At 39.1% G+C, this 27,057-nt stretch overlaps 1 protein-coding gene across 3 annotated transcripts in view; it reads left to right on the top strand.

Annotated features, from left to right (window-relative positions):
* STAG1 (STAG1 cohesin complex component) overlaps positions 1–27,057 on the top strand; it is a 205,751-nt gene that overhangs the window by 94,158 nt on the left and 84,536 nt on the right. For all 3 annotated transcript variants that reach the window (XM_064457180.1, XM_064457181.1, XM_064457179.1), the window contains 3 exons: positions 10,890–10,966; positions 17,092–17,296; positions 22,629–22,780. In XM_064457180.1, the coding sequence (XP_064313250.1) occupies positions 10,890–10,966; positions 17,092–17,296; positions 22,629–22,780 (434 nt within the window). The remainder of the gene's footprint in view (positions 1–10,889; positions 10,967–17,091; positions 17,297–22,628; positions 22,781–27,057) is intronic.

Below are 27,057 nucleotides of genomic sequence, written 5' to 3'. Positions count from 1 at the left end.
CTTCATGCAAATCCATAGTAATAGGACAGTTAACAGCTACAAGTTGAAACGTGGGAAATTATGGTTTGACATAACGGAAGACATTTTTGTTGTGAGGTGGTCAAGTACCGGAGGCATAGGGCTCAGGGAGGCAGTGGGATCACTGTCCTGGGACGTACTCAAAACTCTCCTGTGCAGCCTAATCTAGTTGGCCCTGCTTTGGGAAGGGTTTGGGCTACCTGACAGGCAGGAATCCTGCCAAATGAAATTATTCTACAATTCTAGACTTCTAAAGAAAATAAATAGCTGTGAGTTTGTCCTTGCATGGACAAACATTTGATAAAAATCATAGGAAACAGAGCAAGAATAGATCATCTGTTTTAAAATAATAATTATCTGTTTATTATACTCAAAATTGTTAGATTAAACCTTTTAGCTCTCCAAAAGAATGCATAATTAAGAATGTATAGTATATGAAACCTCTTCCAGTGCGGGGGAACATAGATCCATTGTTTTTCCTTCGAGGAGTACTCAGTATTTTTGAAACTGCTCTGGGGTAATTGCTGTGAAATATCATAGAAAGCACAAAGACAGTATATTGGTACATTATAAGTACAAAGTACTGGTACAAAGCAGTTGGTCTCAGCTGAAATCAGTTTATCAGACTGCATATTTTCAAGGCCTTTGCTGTTATACTGTCTGGCACTTGAACTGTGTGTTGTTATAAGAGACGCCTGGTACCAAGCTTCAGTTCACACAGCAGGTACTCTGACAACATTGATAACTAGCCTAACAGCCCGGGAGTAGAGCTGTGGACAACAAACACAGGCACAGCTACGATACCTGTGGCCTGTTGTTAGCGATGGCAGTAATATTTTGACTCTGCCCTTGGCTACAAAAATGCTTACACAGTTATACTCTATTGGTGTACTCATGTTTGTATTGTTTGGCTCTTCTGTCAGTGGGCACCACTGAGAAGCATCTGGCTCTATTGTCTTTGCACCCTCCCATCAGATACTTATTCACACAGATAAGATCCCCCCAACTAGACCTCTCTTGTTACAGAGGGAAGCTTATGTCATTGCATGTTAATGGCACAGGTGATGGGTGAGTCCAGATGTGGAAACAGTCTTTGATAAAAGCACTCTGTAAGAGTAGATATACCTGAATGGACTTCTTTCAAATATTTACATTGTTGTGTCTTACACTTTCAGCTCTACCTCCAAACTACCTATGGATCTGAGTAACTTCTGACAGCATGCAGCCAAAGTCTGGCTCCACATACGCAATGATAAACTGTAGTTACTAACATTTTGCTCATGGAGCCTGCTGTCATTGTGAGTAATTTGGAAATATAACCTCTTCGTTTGGCAGTGCTCCAAGAGGCAAAGTTAAGAATTAGAAATAAAGGACAAATTTATGTGTGTGTGTATATTAGAAGCAAAGAAAAAAATCTATGTCTCAAACTTACATTGCACCTGCATCTTGAGCGCTGAATGTAGTTCTGACCATCCCACTTCCAAAAGGATATACAAAATTAGAGAGAAAAACCCAAGCAATGGGGAAAAGAATGGCAAATATAGGAATTGTTATTCACTATTTGGGAAAAATACATCCCAGGCTTATCACATAAAATGATCAGGCAGCAGCTTTAAAAATAGAATGAGGTACCTTCTTAAGGAATATAGAGTTAAACTGCAGCTTTCATTGATGCACAATTCTATGGAGAGGGAAAGTACAAATTAATTAAGAGATGATACATCCGCTAGCAGCTATTAAATCCAGTAATCACAGTGTGACTTAACAACCTGCAGTTCAGGGGAACCCTAAACTACTGCCAAGTGCAAGATTCATTTAATGGTGACTTGTACTTGCCCTCTTCGTAACACCTAGTGCTGATTACTGAGTACAAAAATCTGTATGTTAGTTTTTATTTCATCAGATCCATGAAGAATGTGTTTTTTAACAAAGGTTTCCTTACAGCACATGATCAGGAAGCTGCAGCAATGAGTAGTGCTCACAGAAATTAATCTTGGAACCAGTACTAAGTAAACAGGTGGAAAGTTTCAGAGGAGCGTAAACCCAAGAATACACTGGAGTAAGTGCTTTCCCTCTCTCCTCAAGCATAAGTGTCCTCTTTGATCAGAGACTCCTCATTCAGCCAGAGTGAACTGAGGCAGTGAAGGTTAAGATGCGGCTGTGTTTGTGGATACTTCCAAGTGCAAAAGCATTAAGACGTTACCAGGAACAAAGCACTGCCTTTGGGGTAGCAAAGGCTCCAGAGCTTTTTACTCATGTTCATGTCATTTACTGTTGTTCAAGTCTGAAGTTATCTGAGAAAAAGGTGGGTGCCTTTTGAGAATTACTACTTCAAGCCGTTAAAGCATGAAAAGATCTATTTTGTGAAATCATTCAGTACAAATACTACATTGCGAGTTTAGTGACTTTGATTATTAATTATTTGGCTTCTGTTACTCAGTGGTATTAACATCAAGATGAAAAGCAGGTTACAGTTTACAAATGCAAATACTGTAGAGCCATATCAAAACAGTATTATCTGGCTTAAACTCAGAATAAGGAAGTTTCCTTTATCAAAATTTTAAGACTGGAACACATAAAGTGTACTATATTTTGATGCACTAAATTATGTAGGCCTACTTCTTTTTCTACTAGTAGTTTGTGGAATTAGCATGCTTTTTTTTTTCTGAAGAGCATTATTTGCCTTTTTACCAATTTTATTACTCGGAAGTCCTTTGGCAGTCTTGGTTGTCAGCTTTAATTCTAGCTGTTCAAAATAATTCTGTCACCAGCAAGCTTTGTCTGCTCCATTTTCATCCATTCTTTCAAGGCATTTGTATCTGCTATTTAGCATATTTCTATCAACACTGATGCTGAGAAAGATCTATTGATAGGTTCATTCCATTCTGAAAAATGATCATTTTTGTTACGTTTAATGTCCTATTTATTTTAATCTGAAAACTTTGTTTGTTATTGCATATCAAATTCTTTAAGAACTAAGATGAGGGAGATCATTATAGGGTTTTGAAAATGTATATGTGTTGCATAAATGTATGACTTTTAGCTGCTACTTTGATGCCTTATGGAGCTCTAAGGGGTCTGTGAGTCATTACTTCACAAAAAATAACATCAACCCTTTAATAGGCTTACCAGTTCCATAGCACATCACATTCTGGTCTGGCACAGCTATCAGATTTAATGGTATGTAGTTCTTTGGTTCTCTCCTGGATTCTTTATTTTTCCCCCTCTTTTTATTCTTCTGACACTCAGGACAGTTTAAGCAAGTAGCTAATTCTCACACATAACTGGAGCTTAGGAATTTCATAGGATTGGGTTTTTTAGAGTAGACATTATGTTTCTATCACTTCTAACAAAAAGCATGTGAACTACTTTTTTTTTGGCAACAAGGGGAAATAACTGGATTGTCATTGACACAAGTCGTTGTCCTCTTTGTAAAAATTTCTTGACAGTCTTCAATGTAATTCTTCTCATAACTATAATGAGGGAATCATTACCTTCACTGTTATCTTCTCAATCAAATAATGTTATGCTTTTTAAAAGAGATTAACAGTTCCAATCATACAAAATGCTAGCTATATACACAAAGTTATCAACTTCTTAATTTCATTCAGAACTTTGAGCTTCCAAGTGTGATATAGAATTGCTCGCTCTAAAAATGAACTTATTATCCTTTAATTTGAGTATCAAAAATAGCAAGGATTTGCTACTAAAATTCCATTGTTTCATGCAGTGAGCCCTATGATAGTCAAAACAATTAATAAGTCCTCCCAGTGGTACTGACATTTTTGACAACTTTTATTGATGCTCCTTATAGCTATGGGCACTGCTAACATTACTATTGTTTTAAGTCAGTTTCCATTTTAGTAAACTTTGATTATATCGAGGCTTCCATACTGGGCAAGACATCTTCCTTAGGCTGAATTTGGTTCTGAAAGGTCAGCAGAAACAGTTCAGCTCATTTTTCGAATTACAATAAGAAAAAAGTGTTTTCTTGCTTATGTTTGTTGTGTAAAGCAGAACAATAACAGATTTCTGGCCTTGTATTATGGAGGAGGTAAAATTCAAAGTGCTTTAGTAGTGGTCGCTTTGAATGTGCCTCTTTCTGTCTCAGTTAATGACTGTGTATGTTATATGTACATGACATTGTTGGACATGATATGAGCATGGAGTAGGAACTGTAGGTGGCAGTCAGGCATTAGGAGGGGAGAGCACAAAAGGGCCGTAAGAACGATGAAGGGACTGTAACAACCCAAGCTGCTTCCATTCCAGAACCTATATTTTGTTGCAGATTTTCTCAGCTTTAGCATCACATTGCAATAGAGAAAACATGTCTCTACCCTCAAGTATCTGTTCGTGATGACAACTAATAAATTACTTTATTTGTCATTTTCTCTGCTATCTGGTGGAAGTCTATTCTATTAATATGTTTCTCGTTTTGCTTAACACTTGCAGTGGGGCTAACACAGTTCTCTAATGGTTTTTCTGGTCTCTAATTCTAAAAAATTTATTGGAAGGATTTTTAGCAAAATCAAGTCCTGAAAACTCAAGAAAAGGAGCTTGCCACTAAATCCATGTCCTGTCAGTGTTACACATTTATATTTGTTCTGAAATCCAGAATAGCTTTCTTGAAAATGTTGAGGCAGTGACCAAAGGGGAGAGGAGCCAGTAATTTCTGCTGTAGATGTCTACTATGAGCCATCAAAACAAGGCAGCCAGATAAAAAACCAACTTCATTGTTGGTTTTTAATCAGTATATAGAGTTGTATGATGTACCAGTAGATTGTGAGATGAAAGTACTTAAACTAGCAAGGTGTCATCAATGAGTAGAATATAGCAAGTTAAGGATTATCCAGTGAATTCTTACAATGTGTTCGTGATGATTTTTTTGACCGAGAAGATTGGAGAGCACAAATGGAAAAAACTCTCCTCTAGAGGTAATTAACATTCTTTGGATGGCGACTTAAATGAACTCAATCATTAGAATAATAATATTCCTAGTTCTATGAGAGCAAAGTGAAGGGCAAAGCAATGGTAATGGTTTTCAAATGAGGAAAAGACTGTACTGAAAAAACATATACACAAGCCTGCATGGGAAGCACAAACCCAATCAAGAGCTTCCTGTTCCAAAAAATTATATTCAAGACCCAAGTGCAAAAAAAAACCCATAAAACAAAGGAGGAATAGGAACTGTAGCAAGAGAACAACTTATTTGAATCACGTGCTGTGCAGTGTTCTGAAAATCAAAATGATATATGAAAAATCAAAGAATTAAAGAGAAGTATTCAAGAATTGCAGAAGCACATCGGACAAAATCAGAGCAATGCATAAAATAAGTAAAACAAAATTAAGGGTAACAAAATTATATTCCGGTATGTAAATTAATAAGCAGGTCAATTAAAAAATTGGACTGCAGCAAGAGCATACACTTTTCTGTTGTATACTGTGTATCAGGTGAACGGTAAGGCATTAACATTGCAGGTGATTTCAGAGAACGCATTCAAACATATTTTGGGAACTGACAGATATTTGGATTTGGTTTAGTTGTGGGAGAGTAGACTTAGACCAACCATTAGAATTCTTTTTAACAGTTGCCTGGGAATTCTCTGATAAGGTTTTAATTGCATGATGCCATACTTCCCCCCCTGCTTGGGGTTCTTGATGATTCATTCAGTAAGAGTTCACCATCTAAAGGTGTTCTGAGGATTAATTAGGGCTGTGCCTTTTAGGAAGATATTGGCTTTTGAATACCTCTTCATTGGCAGCAGAAGTTGGGCAATGTGGAGTCCATACAGAAGGAAGAACTGGGGAATAAGTCAATAAAATGGTCTTCTATTCCTGCACGTGCCATGAAAGCTGAAATTTAACTAAGTATTTAGGCTAATGTCTTTCTAGAATCCTGACTTCTGGTTTCAGTAAAGTGTTTCAGTTTTCAAGCACAAAAATCAATAGAGAGTTAGGAGTCCTGATGGGATCTAGGAGTCTCAGTGTCTATTTGGATGTGCTTCAGCTGTCCCAGTACTGCTTCCATTCAGATTAATTATTAATGCTTATTGATTCCAGTGAGGTAAAATCTACTTCAGTGTTCCTATGTGATCACGAGCAAGCCACAGAAGATAAACTTTTGTACTGGTGTGAGTAATTTATGGTTAGATTCAGGCAACTCTCTTCTGGGAACAGTAAATGAAGTGTTGCAGAAGGGCACCATGACCTAAGTTGAGCAATGAGAAACAATATGTTCTTTATGGTTTGACTTCAGTCCTTGTTCATCATCTTTCATACGGAGATTTGTCTCTAACTCTTCTGAGACAATTAAAAACTGCACTTACAGCCATTGTAGAAGTGGATTATTTCTTATTATCTAAATGGTAAGTGGGGAGAAAAGTATAGGAAATGCACATTGAATGATATCAAGGGAAGGAAATACTGCCCATCCAGCCATTCCGTAATCATCATCCATCCTAGCAAGTTCTTTATTAAACGTGCCCTCTCTTGACAGTTTCAGCAGTCAAGATTACTTCCCAGGGCTCTGATCCCAACCATAGGCTTTCAGCTAATGCAAGAGGGTACATTGCCTTTTTTATATGATACTTTCCAGTGCAAATCTTCTGTCTTCATCTTGATGCCTTTATAAATCTTTTTTCTGGTTGTTTTTTCCGTTTGTGTGGTTGAGAGATCCTAATCAGTCACCATGAATTTAAGGTCCCACGATTAATCCTTCTTTGGCAGGAGGCTTGTGGGCTTACTTTATATCCATTGACTTTAATCTTAAGCTGCAATTTTCCCACCGCTTTTCTTGTAGCTTACTCACTTTGGGCAGGTGGTGCAAAAGAGAAGGAATAAAATTGGCTGCGTAGCTTCCATGAATAAAGCTACCAGAGATTAAAACTGACTATATGGTATAGTTAATACACAACATAAGTATATGATTTATTGCCAACTGTCAGCAGTTGAGATTTTGAGTGTCCTTTACTAATGAGTAATTTGTTTTCATTAGTAGTGTTTATATTACTGTGGGCTATTATAGCTGGAGTACCACTTCTGCAGTGGCTTGTTTTTGTCATATAAGCTTCACTCTTCTATAGAAGAAATACCAGGCTCACCATATGCAAGAGGCCATTGGAGTGTAGTGGCTGGTATGATGGTGTTCCCTGATTTCCAGCAGTGGTTAGTACCTTCTATTTGAGAGGAGGAAAGGTAGTCACGGAACAACCTGCATCCAGAGAGGACCCTCTTGAACTCCCGGTATTAAAGGTTGGTGGTTGTTCAAACTTGAGAGCTTATCCATCTTACAAAGCTCTTGGAGATTTTGGTTGTTACTTTTCTTTTGCAGGGCTCACTGTTACAAGCAGTTAGTCTTCTCACTATAAATATACGTTTTGAAGCCACTAAGTTTGTGGTGTGTTATATCTCCTGGAAATGCTGTATCTTGTTTTGTACAGAGTTGGGTGGTGGTGGTGTAGTTTATCAATGCAATTTTTTAATAGGTCCTTTTAGTCTTTCTCTTCTCTAGCTGCAATAATGTTGTGTCCTCTGTATGGGTTTTTTCACTTCTAAAAGCCAGGCTGGGTAACATGATTAATTACTGACAAGTTAAATTGATATGTCTTTAGCTGAAAGTTAAACTGGAATTTTATCATTAAGGAAATATACTTACATGTCAGTGAGAAGACTTTTTAAAACACAGTATGTGTGAATAAGTTTGAACTGAGAACTTAGTACTGAAGTGGAATAGGCTTCTCAGTTTGTTAATGGGCTAAGGCAATTTAAATCATCTTCATTAAATGCAGAGTGAGAGCTTCATGATAGAGGTAAAACTCAGTTTAGAAAAGGATAGAAGACTAGTAGCAGTGTGAGTAAGGCAGAGAGCGGAGGAATGCACTCCACACCTTCAGTTGTATTTTATAGAAAAACTACTATATTTTAAGGATTCACTTTAAAATGGAAGAGTTCAGCCCTGCACTAATCAAAAAACTATGAATTTGAACAGTGTTGACCATTGTAGCATTGAAATGTTGTGATGACACCGTGAAATGTGTTGTGAGCAGAGTCTTCATAGCATATTTAGAGTGTTAAATCAGTTTCCCAGAAAAATAGACAGGATTGTGTTTTGGTCAGGTGGGGAAAAGGTGGTGGCAGGAAAAGCTATTACCTAATTCCAGATAAGTAGAAATGCTTTTTCTTGACATGATTTCTGGTAGACTTTGTCATTAAAAGTTGAGGAAAGAATGAGATGTGACAGAGTTGACAAATGCTGTTCATCTTTGCTCCTCTTAATGCTTTCTGATGCTTCCTTGGCAGTGTTGAGCTCTTGTCCACTCTGGGGCATCCCTAGGAGATTTCAAGAGTTTGTTTCACCCCATGTATGCCTGTGCTCCATGCCCCCAAAGAGCTGGACTATTCCTTGTTTGGAAGATGTGTGTAGAATCTACAGCAGCCTTATCTGTAATGCCTCTGTGCAGTAGTCAGTAGAAATCCTGAAGTGCCCAGGAGATAGATGATGCTGTCTCAGATCTAGTCACGGAAGGTAAAAAGCCTTTCCATGATTCAAGGGAAACTGCCTGTGGTCTGTAGTCCTGCAACCTCTCCCCTTGACCAATTCAGTGGGCAGGTTCCATGTGTCTGGCACAGCATGCAAGCATGCATAATTTGTTGTCTGATAGTAACTCAGAGGGTGAGTGCATCCAGTATGAGCCGTCAGCTTCCTTTGAGCACAGTTTACTGCATGTGCAAAGTGGCTGAATTAAGCAGTCACCTCCTGAAACAGATTCCTTGAGATAAATAATTTCTCTCTGAAAAATACTTGACTTGACTGTGAAGTAGCATGCAGGAGGTCATTTAAGACCTAACAATATGTGAGCCACTAAGAAATAGTGACCACAGTATAATTGTATTCTTTATCTTCAGGGAGAAAAGCTATAGAGCGCCACAACATAATTGCACAAAGTTGAAGGGAGATTTGAACGGAGTGAACAACAACGCATTTTAGTTACTGTATTTTTACTTTTTCTGACAAAGTAATAGGGTTATCTATTTAAAGTTATTAACAGAAGTCATAAATAGATAAGAATAAAATTAGAATCAGGGCTATAAAAAATAAAATAACAAATGAACAAATGTCAATAGATTACTTATTCAGTGAGGGTTATATTACCACAAGAAGCGCAACAGATGACAGCATGCAGTGAGAGAAAGGTATTAAAGCAGTTAGGTGGATTTCTAAGAATAGCTGTCCACTGTTCAGTACACTAAGACATACTGTGAAACTGCTTTGCTTATTCAAAACAAAACTTTCAGTGTTGGGGGAAAGAAAATATAAATGCATTTGCAGATGATTTCAAAGATGATAAAACAGGTTTTCAACTATTATATGGTAGTATTCTCTTGGGTTTCTTGTTTTATATTAATATATTGCATTACTAATTGTTTATTAATAGTATGGATATTACCATGCTCAAATTTAAATCACCATTGTTAGAACTGAGGTTAACAGTGTTACCCAGTATGAAATAGATAACAACTAAATATTATTTCATGAAGAAGCAAAACCAATCCAAGTAATCATATTTAAGTTGCATTGTAAAACAGTACCCCTACTAAGCTATAGAGGATTGGTGTGCTGTAACTGTGCTTGCACATTTTGGAATGAGTATCTTTCTAACACTTGTTTGTCAAGAAATGAAATATCAGAATTAAAATAGTCACATAATATGTAGTATACTTAAATTATTTTTATTTATCCTTTGCACAGGGATGAATACTATTAGCTGTTAAGCTGCTTCTTTTATGGTTTGAATTTTTGGAGCCATGCAGTGGATCACTAATCCAATCGAACTTTTTGCAAAAGGAGAGAGACTCACTCTTTGTAATGTTAACAGCATTGCAGTGGATTTTGTAGCTCTGCGGTTTGCTTAATTTCTCTGCGTTTCCTCCATTAACAAAAGAAGATTGTGAAGTGGCAAAAAAAAAATGTTCTCTGTTGACTTGTGCTATATGGCTGGATATTTAGACAATGTCTAGTTGCAAATGCAATAACGTGTAAAATAGTTTATTCGTTCCTACTGATGGAATTTAGTATCAAGTAACAAGAATTTTCATTTATTGCTATTGTGTTATATTTTGAATTTTGGTAGCTTTGTTCCATTTACAATGAAAAGTTAATCCTATCAACTTTGCTGTTTGGGTAACAAGGTGGGATGGCATAATGCAAATGAAGGAATGACACAGATGCAATTGCTGCTTTTGGTCCTGAGCTGGCTCACATCTTGACTGAGCCCTTTGGAGCCTTTGGTTTTGCAAAGCCTTGCTGACAGTAGCACCATATGATGCAATCGTGCTAGTCCTAGTCTGCAGGTTCTGTGGCTCCATTCCTACAGTGATGTGCCGAGGTCAATAAGCCATGCTGGTCCTGTGCTAAGCAGTTTGAAAACCACACCTGTGTCTCCGCATAGAGGTCATGGCCTATCTGTAATCCAGGCGATACAACATAACAAGTGGAGAACTAGTAGTGGCTGTGGAACTGAAAGATTGTCTTCATCTTATTTTGCACACAAAATTAGAAACACTTGGCAACTGCAGACATGGCACGAGTCCTACATTGCTATCACTTCTGTATCACACTTGTTTAGCTGTAAAGAGTAAAGACGGAAAATTTTACTAACTCCTAGTCTGTTAGCACTTTACAGGACAGATGATATTTTTTTACCCACTTCTTCAAGAGACAGCCTTGTTCGATGCATTCCTGTTATTATTGCATTATGTACTCTTTCATATGTATTATTGAGTTGTAAGTTTAGCAACAGAAAAACATTGATGATATGATGTAACGAAAAATGGGTTTTGTTAATTTTTTTTGTTCCTTCATTACATTGCAGGTACTGTGAGGATTGAAATGTTCAGGAACATGCAAAATGCAGAAATCATAAGGAAAATGACAGAAGAATTTGATGAGGTATAGAATACAAGTGCTTTAAACATTATGAAATATATTACAATATACTTTTGTTTTAAAATAAAAATGCAACAGGCATCTCAGTATAAGAAATTGCATTGACAAGCAAAGCAGCAATTTAAACTATTGAATGAGGAATAAGGTGCCAGCATAAGCTTTAGGAAAGAATAATAATGGAAAATCAAAAAGTAATAAAATAGTTTGAAAAGGTAATTATAGTCACTCATCTTGAGAAGTCAGGGTTGTGGATTGAGTAGGCCCCGGATGCTGAAATACTGGTACTAAAAAGTTTGTGAATTTGCCAGTTTAAGTGCATAATTGTACTGTCACACCAAAGCATGGAGCAAGCTCACATCTGGTACTATAAGAGTACCTGGCGAGTTCTGACTCTGCAAGAACTAGCCTGGGTCCATGCTAGCCCTGGTCTGGATCCGTGTAGATCCTCATATATCTTTGTATGGCTTTAGGGATACCCTTGTTTGTCTGTTTCCTGGCTATTAGAGAGATTAATAAGAGGAGGCAGTAGAACAACTGTAGAATGTTTTCTCATCCCACTCAAATTGGTGGTGGTATTCTGGGTTATGAAGCTCACCTCTTGGAACTGCCATCAAACAACAAAGAACTCCAGATTCCTGGGCTGGGTCTGCAGGGCTGGCATTTGCAGCATTCTGCTCTGTTTTCTGTGTGCAAATTGATGTTTTGTTCATTTGAAATGGCAATTTAAACCAAATAGTAACTTGACATGAAAACTGCCATTTTGGAACAGTGTTACAGAAAGAAACGCTCTTTCAAAAGATCTAAGCATTTTGTTTGAAACAAGTGTATTAAAATTCAGATTGTGTCTCTTCTGTCAAAATAAAAATGTTCCTAATGCTGAATGCTTTTTAGCTATGAGATTTTTGAACTTATTTTCTTTGATTTTTCATGTATAAAAAACCTTAAATATTCTGAGTCTTCATTTTGTTTAGTCATGAAAACAATGCTGAAACATGAATTTTCTGTAGGACAGCAGTGTCTTTTTCTGACCAATTCTGAATGGAATGCCAAGGCTGTAGTTCAAAAAGTTAAGCGGGAAAACTATAGATGTGAGCACTGCTTTTTTTGTAGGATTTTCTTCTGCAGGATTTCCATGTTGTTCATGGCCTTGAACATGTTTAACTGTGGCAATGTGATGCTCCTTTTGCTGTACTCAGGTATGCAGTCAGGGCCTTTGTGTACAGGTGGGGTAGGGAAGAGTGAATAAAATCTAGGTATACAATGATTAACAAAAGGACTGTATCAATTAATGCTCCATTCTGGCTGAATTAGTTTGCTTTTTAAAACATCACCCAACCAAATTTAATGAAATGCAGTGAATTTTTACTAGTGTAATTTGAAAACAGTATTGGATATTGTCTTTAGTCTAGCCCCGTGTGCTGGTTTTGGCTTAGAAGGGGTTAATTCTCTTCACTGTAGTGCTTGTGGTGGTCGGGGACCTTTCCAGCTTCCCGCACTCTGCCAGGTTGGCGGGAGGCTGGGAGGGGCGGGGCCACGGCCGGGGCAGCTGACCCCGACTGGCCAATGGGATGTTCGTTCCATACCATGTGACGCCATGACCAGTATATTAATGGGGGCAGTTGCGGGTTGGGGAGGTGCAGCGTCGGGTTGGCGGGCGGTGAGCGGCTGTGTCGTGTGTGGTTTGTTTTGGTGGTTCATCCCCTTCATCCTCCCCCCACCCCGCCCGGGTTTTGTGCCTCTCGTTGTTTTCATTTCCATTGCATTTTTGTTGTTGGTTTTTTATTATTTTAATTGTTAAACTGTTCATATCTCAACCCACTAGCGTTACCCTTCTGATTCTCTCCCCCATCCCACCGGTGGGGGAGTGAGCGAGCAACTGTGTGAGGCTGAGCTGCCGGCTAAACCATGACATGCCATTGTATGAAATAGAATGGCCAAGGCACTGTCCAAGAGCCAAAGAACATTGATTTTGCCCAAGGGAGGATTGCTCCACAGTTGATGGAAGAAAGTATTTCTCAAAAAACTGTTTTCAAAAACTGTCAAAGTTTTTTCTCAAAGGAGGAAAAAAACTCTTTTTCCTTATGCACAGTAGGAATGTACATAAAAGCAACACATCTCAAAAAAATAGTTACTAGTGCATAGGCTTTCTTTCTGCATTAGCTAAAACTTTTCAGGACTTTTACACTTCTAACAGAAAGTTTCCGTTCTAGCTTCTGCCTTAACACTTGAATGGATTTGTGAGAGAATTTGTGGATTTTAATATAAAAGTGTGAAATTGTTAGTCTTAAACCACAACACAGTGAATATTTTGAAATTTGGAATAAACTCATACCCTGTTAGCAGTGGAAAACATTTTAGAGTTTAGTGCAGTTTTCTACCGATGTTTATTTATCAGTTTATCACAGCATAGTAATTTTATAGTTGTTACATAACCTCTTTCATATTATATGTTATATGACCTATGTTTGTATTGCTAGCCATAGTACTTCAGATTGGTCTGGGCCTAGCAGGATGTCAGTCGCGAAAAAGACCTACTGAAATATAGGCTTTTAGAGTAAGGGCAGCTTACATTACTGTTCAGGGTAAAACACATTATGAAACAAACAAAATCTTTCTTAGTCTTCAGCAGATTGTAAAATTGCAATTGCAATTGGCATAGCATTAGTACACTTTTTTACTCTGTTTAGTGTCCACCAATTAAAGGTTCAGAACAACAACCATTTGTTGTAGCAGACACTATTTGCCAGCGACAGTCCTTTGTCTAAAGGCAATACAAGCTAGATTTGGCAGGTCTGCATAATCCTTCCCAACCTTTCTTTTCTTGCTGGAGAAAGAAGAGAAGCCAGGCAAATCTACTTCTTGCCTTCGTTCAGCAGTGCCATTGGCTGTGCTCCCTCACTCTGTGCAGACTGACTAGGCTCCTTCCTTGAGCCCATCCTGTCACTGGATTTCTTTACTTTCTTTTTTGTAAGTCTGTAGTAAGCAATGAAAGAAAGGGAGCCAGGAGACCAGCAGTGGTGGCTGGGCTGAGTGGTCATCTGTTTTCTCAGTAAAGCACCACCATTTTCTGTATAGCTGGGAGCAGTCCTCAATTCTTCCTTCTCAATATCACTGTTGGTATTTCACCTGTAGTACATCTTCCAGTACACCAGGACTCCCAAATCCTAATGTCCATGCCCCCATGTCATCCTGAGACAAAGCAGTTGCCTAGGACTGTTCCCATCAGAACATTTCCTTTGCCCTGCTGTCCTCTCATGCCCCTAAATCCCGTGTCAGTCTGTGAGAAGGTAATGGTCAGACTGTGTTGGGAGCAAAGAAGAATGAGGAAGTAGGTGAGGCTCTTGACAAACTAATTAGGACAGTCTATCAGCCCAACCTACCTTCACTGTCATCTTTAGATTGCCGTTTTTAGATGGAGACCATCTGCTTGTCAGCATATTTTCCTCCCTGTATCAAAATGTACCTAAGATGCCAGGTCCTGTTGTATCAGATTAGGGTTGAAAGGGGCTAGTGCTCAGTGGTGCACATATGTAGGTGGTATAAAGTACCTGTTGTCATATTTGTGACATGATAAATCCTTTCTGCAAGTCTAGAGCTAATAGGAAAAAAAGTACAAGTGTAGTATTAGCTAGGGGGAAATCTTGATTTACTTATTTGTTAGCACGGTATACTGTCCAGAAAATGTCTTTATCTCCATTGAGGATGTTCAGATTTGCTGATTTCTTTGCTTTTTTGAGATCATTGCATTGTTCTGTCAGTGCTGCAGTAGTCAGCTGGCTGCTGGTCCTAATTTCTGCATTTATGGCAGGGACTGAAGCATTGATTTTCCTCATCGTGAGTGGAGGAACGGTTGTGCAGGACTTAAACGGTGGAAATAACTTTGTTCATTGCGGCCGTGGAGTCAGTTGGAGACAGGGAATTCCACTGACATCCATCTGCTGCACTATTTGGGTGCTTGGCTTATGAGTACGGGCATTTTGTAGATTAATTCCCTCATAATTCTTGTGCTAGAGTTAGCAGGTGAACAAAAACTTGTTTTGGTTTCAGTTTTCTAACCATTGGACCATCAAGTGTCACCTGTCAGTGTCACTGATGTATCACATTTTTATTGGTATTCAAGAATAAAAGATCCAATAAAGTGGCTTTATTATAAATTTATTCCTCCAATGTCAGCCACATGAGATGTTCTCAGTGCAGTCTTCACATGCTTTTTGAAAGTATTGTGTAATATGTAATTGTAGGTTAAAAATAAATCATACAAATGTGAGTAGTTACACACAGGACTAGAAATTCTGAGGATCTATTCCAAAAAATTATGTATAATGCCTCCATAAAGGTTATATTAAGTACGTAAGTTCACATGCAGAGTCCCCATAGGTACTGTGCAGTCAGGAGCTTAGTCTGGGGGTTATTTGTGAAAATAAGGTGTAAGCACAGAGAAGAAACAGAGTCAGAGGTGTTCGTATAGAGTTACTGTCAAAAAAACATTGAGAAGAAAGCTTTAACATTTTAATTTCAGTCCTAAATTTAAATAAATTTTAATTTAAATACCTTTAAATTTAAATATGAGACTAATGCAGGGCTTGTATTTACATGGCAAGACACTATACCTTGCTGAAATTCACTAGCGAGAGCATTAGCCTTTAACAGACAAAAGAACTCTTGGAAACACATGGCACAGCTACGATACTGATACATATTTTAAGCTGTGTTTATCTGGGCTTCCACTACATAACACTTTGGTCTGATTTACAGAAGTTCTGAGGACTCGCAGCAACAGTTGAACATGCTAGGAGATATCTTTATGCCAGGAGCTTTACAACCCTGTGAACTGGGGTTTTTTTAAACCAAAGCTCCTGTTTCTCTTAAATTGGACATTAGAAGTAGAAATATTGCTCATTAAGATAATTTCATTCAGCATTGCTATGAATGAGCCAGTAAGGTCATTAAGACTGTCTTAAATTTTGTCTTTTTCTAACATTTGAGTGCTTGTCTTTGCAGTTGTAATTGTTATTTTAGTATGATTGAAACACGTGTGATTTGGTTAAATTTGAAGGACAGGTTTTTGCTGCAGGGGAATATTGTTTATGAAGGTCAGGTAAAAGGTTATTTGATTACAGCTGTTCTATGCTTATGTTACTGGCTTTGCATGGCTCAGTCTGGGCAGTAAGACAAGTCCTGGGAGAACAGAAGTCCTTGCTCTTCACAAAAACAAAGAATAACTATGTACAAATGGATATAACTTTGATACAGCTGATTTCTTATCTTGGGGGAGAGATTCAGGATGGAGCATTATCACCTTGATTTTTTGGACAATCTGGAATTGGCTTACAAATTAGGTGACCAGGATGATGATATTTAGTCTTTTTCACTGAAGGAGAATAAAGCATTTTTCTAATTACATGGGGGACAGTCTCACTGAAATGCAACATTGCTTGAAGTGAGAAGAGTAAGAGCGGACTTGGAGAGGAGTTAAACTTAAATGAACTGAGTGTTCACATGCCCTCTCCAGTCTTGCAATAATATTTGGAAGGTGGGATATATGAAACTGTCTGGGTTATATGAATCTGTAGTAAAATTTCCATTACTTCTATCGGAAGGTATGTTTTACCACTGGAAAAAGGGTAAGTTTATAAGATCAAAAAAGGGCAGTATTTAATTCCTGATAAGATCACAACTTTAAATTTGAGTAGATCAAAGTTTGTGGGGAGGGACAGTCAGTTGATTAGTGTATTAATGGAGTTGAAGTGGGGATGGAGAATGACACAAACCTTCAATCACACAAGCCTTTCTTTAGGTTTTGACCCTAAATACTTTGAAATATTCCTTTCGCATCTTTTCCCCCCAGTTCCTAACCCATGACACAAGGAAAAGAAGTGAGTCTTGATGCATATTTTGGACTATACAGAGCTAATATTGCAATTCTAGAACAGTTATAATGAAGTCTCTGAAAAAGTGGTTTCGTACCAACAAGCTGCTTGTTATTGCATAATGTGTTGGTTTTATTTGTTATTTTCCATTGGCTTGAATTAGCTAAGAAACTTAGACTGTGGTGGCAACAACAAATTTAAAATAAATTAAATGGGGAGACTTTTAATACTAAATATTTTCATTTTCTTGTTCTTCAGGACAGTGGTGATTATCCACTTACTATGCCTGGGCCACAATGGAAGAAGTTTCGATCCAACTTCTGCGAGTTCATTGGCGTGCTCATTCGACAGTGTCAGTATAGCATCATTTATGATGAATACATGATGGACACAGTGATCTCTCTTCTGACTGGTTTGTCAGATTCCCAGGTCCGGGCTTTCAGGCACACCAGTACTTTAGCTGGTAAGTAAGCTAGCTGAGAGAAGAGGTTTTTTCCAAAGGAGTTGCTACTATTTAGCCAGTTTGAGAATTAATTCTGATTTTATTGAGGTGGAATTTGACCAGCACTGAGAACTCTGGAAAGCTTGATCAAATCCAAGTACCATATATGGTGTAACTGTAATTAAAATACACTTTTTCATTTGGAAAGGAGTATGCTGAGGACTTCAGAGATTCACGTCCTACCCGGAGACCTCCAGTGAATCCTGTGAATCAAAAGTGGCATGCTTGTGTCTTGTATTCTGTTGTTACTTATTCATTTTATAGAATGTCTTCATAGTTTTGTATTTTAGAGTAAAAATTTATTTCTAAATAAGTGTCAAGAAAATTGTTAACCAAAGAATTTCAGTCCACCAAAAAACAAAACCTGTGCCTTCACTCTTGAGGAGCATTAGGTTTGGGAGCACGGGGCCATACTTGTAGACCTCACTGTCTCCTACCTCCAGCCACCTTTCAACACAGCTGCCTACATCTAAGGAAAGCACTGGGTATATAATTTGATAGACAGAAGCTTTTCTGGAGTGTATTTCATGAGACCTCTATAAGATGTCTCCCATAAGATGGATTAATTGCTCTCTAGAATTAACTATTTTTCTCCAGTTACAAAGCAATACCAGTGTGGCCAGTTTGGATATGGGTGTCTAAAGCTAGCTACATCAGGTGATACCTTTCTGCTCATGTTATGTGCTGAAATACATCTTATTGGAAGATTCCCCTCCCTAGACTGTTCAAAGATCATGCAAAATGTTTGAAGCCTTTATAGGGGAAATTTGTCATAAACTGAATATTTCTACTACCAATATTTGTTCCTGATTTAGTTAGTCTTTCCACGATCAACCCCTTACACGTAGTTCAGGTTTCCAAGTGCAATACCCAGTGTCCAGCAAATTCAATCAGAATTTGTTTAAAATCTCATCTCTTGCTATGGATCTAAGAAAGAGGCAGATTTCCAGTGATGTTGAAAAACCAACTCCAGATTTGATGGGAGTTTGATTTTAAAAATGAAAACCAAAACCTTCAACCCACAGTGGCTGAACTTTGTTGGAAACCTATCCCCTTGCATTCATCACATTACTCGGTAACGGGATGCAAAAACATGAATTATGCGGGCATAAGTTTCCAGGTTTAGAGTTTGCCTCTACAAATTCAGTATTCAAAGGTGAACACTATTTCAGCTGCAGATAACCTGCTGTAAATCTTTGCCCATTATTTAAACTGAGATGGAAACAATTCCTTTTGAGCTGATATTGCCTATATTCCATTCCAGGTGATTTTGATTTGCTATTTGCATAGATTGTCATTGTTTTATAGGAGATAGATCATGGAGTGACGATAATCGTGTATGCAGTCTGGTCTCTTGTTTTGATTGGTTTGTCTCTGTGTGGGACAGATGTTCGAGAGGTTTGACTGAAAAGGCAGGAAGCAACACCATACATTAGAGGCATTACCAAAGACCTGTGCTAAATGGAAGAAATAGTTGCTATCAATTGGAGTGGAATATGTATCCAGGGTTCATCACAACTAGCTCTAGTTATTTAAGCCACTGCTGGCATCTTGCATTAGATGTACATGTATTTAGCACTTACATTAGGAATAGGAACTGCTGATGCTCATTTTTCAGTGATAATACATGCCATTTATTTATGTATTTTAACACACTAGAGCTTTGGTTTGATTCTCCAAGTTTCCTCCAAACTAGATTTTGTACATCTAATGACTTTTCTATCCTGCAGAGCAGGGGTCAGCATGATGCCATGCAGATCAGCCTTCATAAGGGTTATGAAGATCTACTTGTAGAATTTCATCTACTCATGAATGAATGTTTTTGTGGTCTTTGTTTTCAGTTTTCCTCTGTGCTAGCCAATTTGAATGAGAAATCAGAATGGTGGGGGTTGGAAGGGACCTCTAGAGATCATCTTGTCCAACCCCCCTGCTTAAGCAGGCACACCTAGAGCAGGGGGCACAGGAACACACCCAGGTGGGTTTTGAATGTCTCCAGGGAAGAAGACTCCACAACCGCCCTGGGCAGCCTGTTCCACTGCTCTGTCACCCTCACAGGAAAGAAGTTTTTTCTCATGTTCAGCAGGAACTTCCTGTGTTGCAACTTGTGCCCATTGCCCCTTGTCCTGTCCTTGGGCACTATTGAAAAGAGTCCGGTCCCATCATCCTGACACATACCCTTTAGATATTTATAAGTATTGATGAGATCCCCCCTCAGTCTTCCCTTGTCCACGTTGAACAAACCCAAGTCTCTCAGCTTTTCCTCATCAGGGAGATGCTCCAGTCCCCTGATCATCTTGGTAGCTCTCTGCTGGACTTGCTCAAGCAGTTCCCTGTCCTTCTTAAACTGGGGGGCCCAAAACTGGACACAGTACTCCAGATGTGGTCTCACTAGGGCAGCGTAGAGGGGGAGGATAACCTCCTTTGACCTGCTGGCCACACTCTTTTTAATGCAGCCCAGAATACTGTTGGCCTTCTTGGCCACAAGGGCACATTACTGGCTCATGGTCGGATTGCTGTCTACTGCACTCCACGTCCTTCTCAACAGAGCCACTTTCCAGTACTTCAGCCCCCAACCTGTACTGGTGTGTGGTGGTGTTCCTCCCCAGATGCAGGACCTTGCACTTGCTCTTGTTGGATTTCATGAGGTCCCCCGAGGTCCAGCTCTTGCACTGTCCAGGTCTCGTTGGATGGCAGCACAGCCTTCTGGTGTATCAGCCACTCCTCCCAGCTTGGTATAATCGGTGAACTTGCTGGGCTTACATCATCACATTGTCCAGGTCATTAATGAATATATTAAACAGGACTTGGGCTTGGCACAGACACCTGGGGAACGCTGCTAGTGACAGGCCTTCATCCAGACTCTGCTCCATTGATCACGACCCTCTGAGTTCTGTTGTTGAGCCAGTTCGCTATCCACCTCACTGTCCACTCATCCAACCCACACTTCCTTAGCTTGCCTGTGAGGAGGCTATGGGAGACAGTGTCCAATGCCTTACTGAAGTCAAGATAGACGACATCCACTGCTCTCCCTTTGTTGACCCAGCCAGTCACACCATCATAGAAGGCTGTCAGGTTAGTCAAGTGTTATCTTCCCTTGATGAATCCATGTAGACTGTTTCTGATAACCTTCTTGTCCTCTACGTGCCTGGAGATGATCTCCAGGATAAACTGCTCCATCACCTTTCCAGGGATGGAGGTGAGGCTGACTGGCCTGTAGTTCCCCAGGTCCTCCTTCTTGCCCTTTTTGAAGATTGGAGTGACATTTGGTTTCCTCCATTCCTCAGGCACCTCTCCTGTCCTCCATGACCTTTCAAAGATGATGGCGAGTGGCTCGGCAGGAACATCCAGCAGTTCCTTCAGCGCTCATGGGTGCATCCCATCAGGGCCCATGGATTTGCGAGGATCCAGTTTGCATAGGCGATCTCTGACCCAATCCTCCTCAACCAAGGGGAAGTCCTCCTTTCTCCAGATTTTTTCTCTCTCCTCTGGGGGCTGAGATGCCTGAGGGCCAGCCTTAGCAGTAAAGACTGAAGCAAAGAAGGCATTCAGTAACTGCCTTCTCTGCATCTTGCATTACCATGGCCCCTTCCTTGTTCAGCAGTGGGCCCACTTTATCCCCAGTCTTCCTTTTACTGCTGATGTATTTAAAGAAGCCCTTCTTGTTATCTTTGACATCCTTTGCCAGATTCAGTTCCAAGTGGGCCTTGGCCTTCCTCGTCACATCTCTGCATACCCTGACAATGTTCCTATATTCCTCCCAAGTGGCCAGTCTGTTTTTCCACATACTCTAAACCTCCTTCTTCCATTTGAGTTTCTCTAGAAGCTCTTTGCTCATCCATGCAGGTCTCCTGTCTCCTCTGCCTGACGACTTGCTCTTTGGGATGCACCGATCTTGAGCTCAGAGGAAGTGATACTTGAATACTGACCAGATCTCTTAGACCCCACTGCCTTCTAGAGCACTAGCCCATGGGATTCCTCCAAGAAAGTCTTTGAAGAGGCCAAAGATAGCCCTCTTGAAGTCCAGGGTTGCAATCCGACTTGTTGCCTTGCTTCTATCATGCAGTATCCTGAACTCGACCATCTCATGGTCACTGTGGCCAAGGCTGCCCCCAGCTCTCACATCCTCAACCAGTCCTTCCTTGTTTGTTAGGATAAGGTTGAGCAGCACATCTCACTTTGTTGGCTCCTCCACCACCTGCGTCAAAAAGTTGTCCTTGATGCTCTGCAGGAACCTTCTGGATCATGCATGGCTCGCTGTGTTGCTTTTCCAGCAAATAACAGGGTAGTTGAAGTCCCCCATGAGGAACAGGGCCTGTGATTGCGAGGCTACTTCCAGTTGTGTGTAGAAGGCTTCGTCAATTGCCTCTTCTTGATGAGGTGGCCTGTAGCAAACACCCACAACAGTGTCACCCATATCTGCCTGTCCCTTAATTTTTACCCACAATTGCTCAGTTTGTTCTCCTTCCATTCCAAGGTAGTGGAAGATTCACTGTAGCAAGAAACTAAGGCAAGAAGTACACGTGTGTGCTTTTAGAGTTACCAGCTTTTAGCAATAGCAAGATAAGACAGAGCTACCGTAAGAGTAGCTTCACTTCTCCATTTGTATAGTTGCTTTTCTGCCTTGAAGACAATGCTGCATATTTAGCCAGAGAGGATGAGATAGTTTGTGATGTGCCATGTAACCATGCAGAACATGGGAAAGACTCTTATTAATGTTTTTGTAAATGTAAATTAAGACAGAAAAATACACATGAATGATACTATATCTGGCATGTGTGAAAATGCATATAAAGGCGTATGTAAAGTTCTGATTGCATTTTTACACAACTATGCACTTGACTTTAGAGCAATGTCAGACTTGCTTTCAGGGAAGCAGTGCTGTGGTCCCTTGTAAACTGAGTGATCCTCAGTAGCTATTGGTTAAGAGTTACCCTTGGTATGGAGGCTTCTTAATGATACTTAATGATTCTTAGAGAAATGTGTGTAACTTCACAGTAACTGGCCTCGTGGTGTACACTGATCCTGCAGATTCACATGCTTGCTCACTGGCCTGCACTCTGAACTTGCGTAATTTTCTGGAGAAGACTGCAAAGAACATTGCCTGGAGCTCAATGCTGTATATATATGCTCTTTTCTGATCTTTAGATGAGCCAAGTGACCTGAGCATTGCCTGGGTGGGAACTGGCTTTGTGTCAGGGTTGAGTTGATTATTTTCTGTATGGATCTGGCGAGGCAATATTTTTTTAATTCTGACTAGAGGTAAAGAGTCATATTCTGTCTTCTGCCTTTGCAGCTATGAAGCTTATGACTGCTCTTGTGAACGTTGCCTTAAACCTGAGCATTCATCAGGATAATACACAGAGGCAGTACGAAGCTGAGAGAAACAAAATGATTGGCAAAAGAGCAAATGAAAGGTTGGAGCTGCTGCTTCAGAAAAGAAAAGAGGCAAGTCAAAAGATCAATATTTTTTTTTCCTGGTTCATATGCATTCCCTCCAACAGGAAGTCCAGAGTGGTTTGTGAGTTGAGTACTATAGTGAGAAAAACAAGAGATTAGTTCTGCCGTCATGTTTGTGTGATCTGAAGCATATTACTTGGGCTACATTTTTAAATCTTGTATTAACACATTCAGTTGAGTTTGTGTGCTGTTCTGCACACACAGGATAGTGTCTATTCTTGGGCTTGTATCTGTGACCAGGCAGGAAGAAAATAAGTCCCAAGTTGTAAGTAGCAACTCTTTTGGTTATGCAAAAAGATTTTGAAAAGAGGATCACATGTAGTCCATCACTGCACTGCCCTTTTTTCCCTTTGATCCCTGCAGTTATTACATAGTGTCTCATTAGTACTTCTTTTTGTAGCTACTTTCAAGACGCACTGGAGTGGGGGCTATAGCACCTGGTCTCAGGGAGAAAAAGCTAGGGAGACAGTAAATTTGCTTTTAGTAAGTACCAGTCTGGCATTAGGTGAGCAAAATCATTAGAAGGTTGCTGTAATCATCCCTAAATAAAGTATTATATCTCACGAAATTTAGTTGTACTTAAATCTAAAGATGACAAGTAGAAAATAAGTACATATACACACAAACATCTGTAAAGATGCCATGTAAAACTCATAAGATTGAAAAATTGAAGTATATATGACTTAGATTTAAATTTATTATTTTTAATGTATTAGTTTGGAATATATTTCCTGCTCCACTGTTTTACTCTGTGGCAAATTAAGGATGTCTGGGTGCTTTACCTGCATGCACCTTGAGTTCTTTTAGGTATAACTTTGACTCAAAATCACTTGACTTTATAGTCTTTGGGGATAATTACAAGTATGTATTTTTATTTTACCCCTACAATCTGTTACACAATTTTATTTGGCTTTCATAATTCTTAAAAATCATGCATTAACGTACAAAGCAAGAACAATCTCGCCTGCCCAAACTGTGAGGGAAACATTTTTAAATTAAATATTAAATTCAATGTCAGCCTTAAAACATTTTTAAAGCAGAATTGCTTTGTCAAAATAGCTGGAGCACAGTTTCTATTCCAGATTTGTTGATTGTTGCTTTGAATTTCCAGAGAAGGAGGAAGTCACTAATTATATTAACTGTTTTAGTATCTCTGTGTCTATGGGCATCCTCTATACTCACGCCTTCAGCTGCTCTTTTCAGTGTCTTTTGGAGATGCAGTATATAATTGCTCTGGGGAGACTTTGAAGCAGTGATGCCCACGTGAGCACAGGGCTGTGAAACCCTGAAAGAAGAATGAGTATTTGGCAAACCTTAACTTTTTATATCTATGGTTGGTCTCTTTCATATCGCTGCTCACTATAACTAACTAAAATGTTGCATAGGAGTAAGCCAGAGAGGAGTGGTGGTGGTTGAGCGTGTCCTCAGATACAAAATGTTAAGCATAGTAGAGGGCCCTGTGTAGAAGAAATTTATTAGGATTAGGTGGCATAATGGCTCTGTGTAAGAATTCCTAACGTAATGCTGTATATTTCCCACGTTTAAATATGTTGAATTTACAATAAATAGTATTCTGTGCTGGCACTTTCTTAGTCAATTCTTTTGATGCTGTGCCATCATAATAAACCCGCATAATCACATACACGGGCATGTGTTTTTCTTCATGTTATATAGGGACAGTTCGCAAACTAAGTGTGGCAAATTAATCTGAAGTAGAAGAGATGGAACACACTCTCTGAAGTGTTTTATTCTCATGTCATCTTCTACATGCCTAATGAGAGCAGTGTGTGAAGGTCTGTTCTTGTCGATGAGATTTTCAACTAAACTGGATGATTTATGTAACAATCTGCCACAAAATAGAGGAAGTTGTGTTTTAGTTGCTGCCAGTAGTAATTCAAAATTTGTGCTTTTCATATGTGTCTTTTTGAGTGTCTCAAAATGTTCGCAGAGTCAACAAGAGAATGTATCCCTTATTTTTACTTAGGTTTAAGGTGGGGGTGGTGCGGTGTTAAAACACTTTTGCATTGGTAAGAGCAGGAATCCTTAGACACAAATGCTCTCTCAAGATGCCTGAAGTTAAGCACTCGAATTTGAGTACATGGTCTAGAAAAGCTGAAAGTGTAAAAAGCAATTACAGTTTTGGAGAAAATCCATATTTTTCAAATAATTGTTAATTCGTTACTGAATCTACAATTCACAAATGTATTTTATCTTTTAAATGTTAGAAGACAAAAGTAAAGGGGATCCCACACGGACGTACTGAATCTCTGATTCTGCTTCAACACCACCTCTGTTCCAGCACCTGGATCCCTGTATCAGTTATATAGCTGATACCTTACCATGTTTATAGTAAGCTGTAAATTCTGTGCAGAAAAAGAGGGAGGACGCCATCCATGCTGTCCTCTCATCTATGCCACTTGGTATTGTATGGTGCTGCTCCATTGCACACTTGAAGAAATGTGAAAGTACACTTTTCTTCAGTTTCTTAACCTTCTTGTGGCTCATGAAGTTCAGTCTCCCCTACCTCTCTTCTGTGCTGTGTTTTTATATTAATGATTCATACCCAGAGTTCTCCGGGAGCTTCCCCTGCCCCTGTCAAGACCCCAGTAGTTTTTCAGAAGGCCTCCTGAGGCTTCTTGGTTCATTTCCGTCCTCATTTTACTCCACAGCCTTTGCTAGGTTGTCCCTAGCCCCATGTTTCTTTGGATATTTGCTTGCATGTAGCCTGTGAAGTCAACCAACTGAGGAGTGCTTAGAAATTCATGCTCCGTTTTGGGTTATGCATTCTTGAACAAGCATTTAGTCTGTGCATATTTGGGTGGAGCAGATGCTGAAAGCAGTGCTTCTTCCAGAAGCCATGTCTAAATACGCTTGTTTTGTTTACTAGCCCTTTGGTATACGGCAAGCTGGTGTGCACCCAGCTTTTCCCTTTGTACATAATCCCTTTTACTGTAAAACTAATTTATTTGGCAGGTGTTTGACAATTTAGTCAAGAACCTTCAATGCCTTGGTTTCCCCATATGCAAAATGGAGGCAGCACCTTCGTACATTTTAGGAAACTGGAAGACTTAATTTTCTGAATTTGCAAGCTGCTTTAGATCTTATCTGGAAGATACTGTAGAAACATTTATAAACATGGCATGAAAAATATAAACCCTGAGGTGAAAGTATTTATGAGCTCATGCTATGCAGGAAGTCAAAACAGCTGATCATCATTCTGCCTCTGGCTTTAAGATGTTGTATCTGTTAAATATGTATGTCCACAATTATAGAGGTTTTACTATTTTATGCATATATGCACTCTGTACTAGCAAGGCTCTGTTATGGTTTTCATGCTGCAAATGTGGAAAAATTTACATTCATACTTGTTGTGGTATTCTGTGTTGACGTTTTCACATCAAGAAACACCTTGATGGAAGAATGATGGCTTTGAGTGTAGTAGCAGTTCTGCACCAAAAGTTGATTTTATAGAATTGGTGTCACCTTTTTTAACAAAGCTGCATTTTGATGTAATGAAGTCATACTTAGTTTAGTACAAAAGCTGACAGTATAAGAATACTTTAATTGATTCTAAGGTAGTCCTTTAGGATGTATTAACATATTCACTGACACAGAATAAGCTTTCCATAGTAATTACAAAATGTGCTTATATTATACCAGAAATATTTAGGTTTTTTAAAAACCACTCTTATTAATGAAAACACACTCATAACACCTTTTTCACTTGTGTTTGGGTTTGGTTTGTTTTTTTGCAGTCTAAGGCCTGGATGTCAGGTGTGCTCCAACGTTAAGCACCCATGCTCTGATTCTGGAAAGCTTCCTGGTTCAGAAACTCAGTTATCATGGGTGCTGAAGTTAAAGCAACTAACAGTCATGCTTAAGATTGAGAACATCTTTAAGGAACTTTCTTAAATAGGACATTGAATTTTTCAGAGGGCATTCCTAATCTGTAACCAGCTTCATTTCTGCAGCTGTCATTCACTCACAGTCCTACCTGTTTAATTATGATTGCAGGACTGCTGATGTTACTGAACACATAGTCTATACTTGTCTAAATTTCAGTAGCTAAAAAATGGTGATGACCACTTCAAAGGACTAGTTCGAAACTAAATTAGCTGATGTTTGTAAAGAATGTTAACTTTCTTCCATTAAGGTGTTGCACATATATATATATATATATATATATATGTATGTATATGCACTCAAGAGAGGCATGTGCTGGAAAAGTGGGAAATGTGAATCTACTAATACCTTGAATTAAGTGC

Source organism: Phalacrocorax carbo, chromosome 7 (assembly GCF_963921805.1).
Source record: "Phalacrocorax carbo chromosome 7, bPhaCar2.1, whole genome shotgun sequence".
Classification (NCBI taxonomy): domain Eukaryota; kingdom Metazoa; phylum Chordata; class Aves; order Suliformes; family Phalacrocoracidae; genus Phalacrocorax; species Phalacrocorax carbo.
This window is presented reverse-complemented; position numbering and strand designations above follow the sequence as displayed.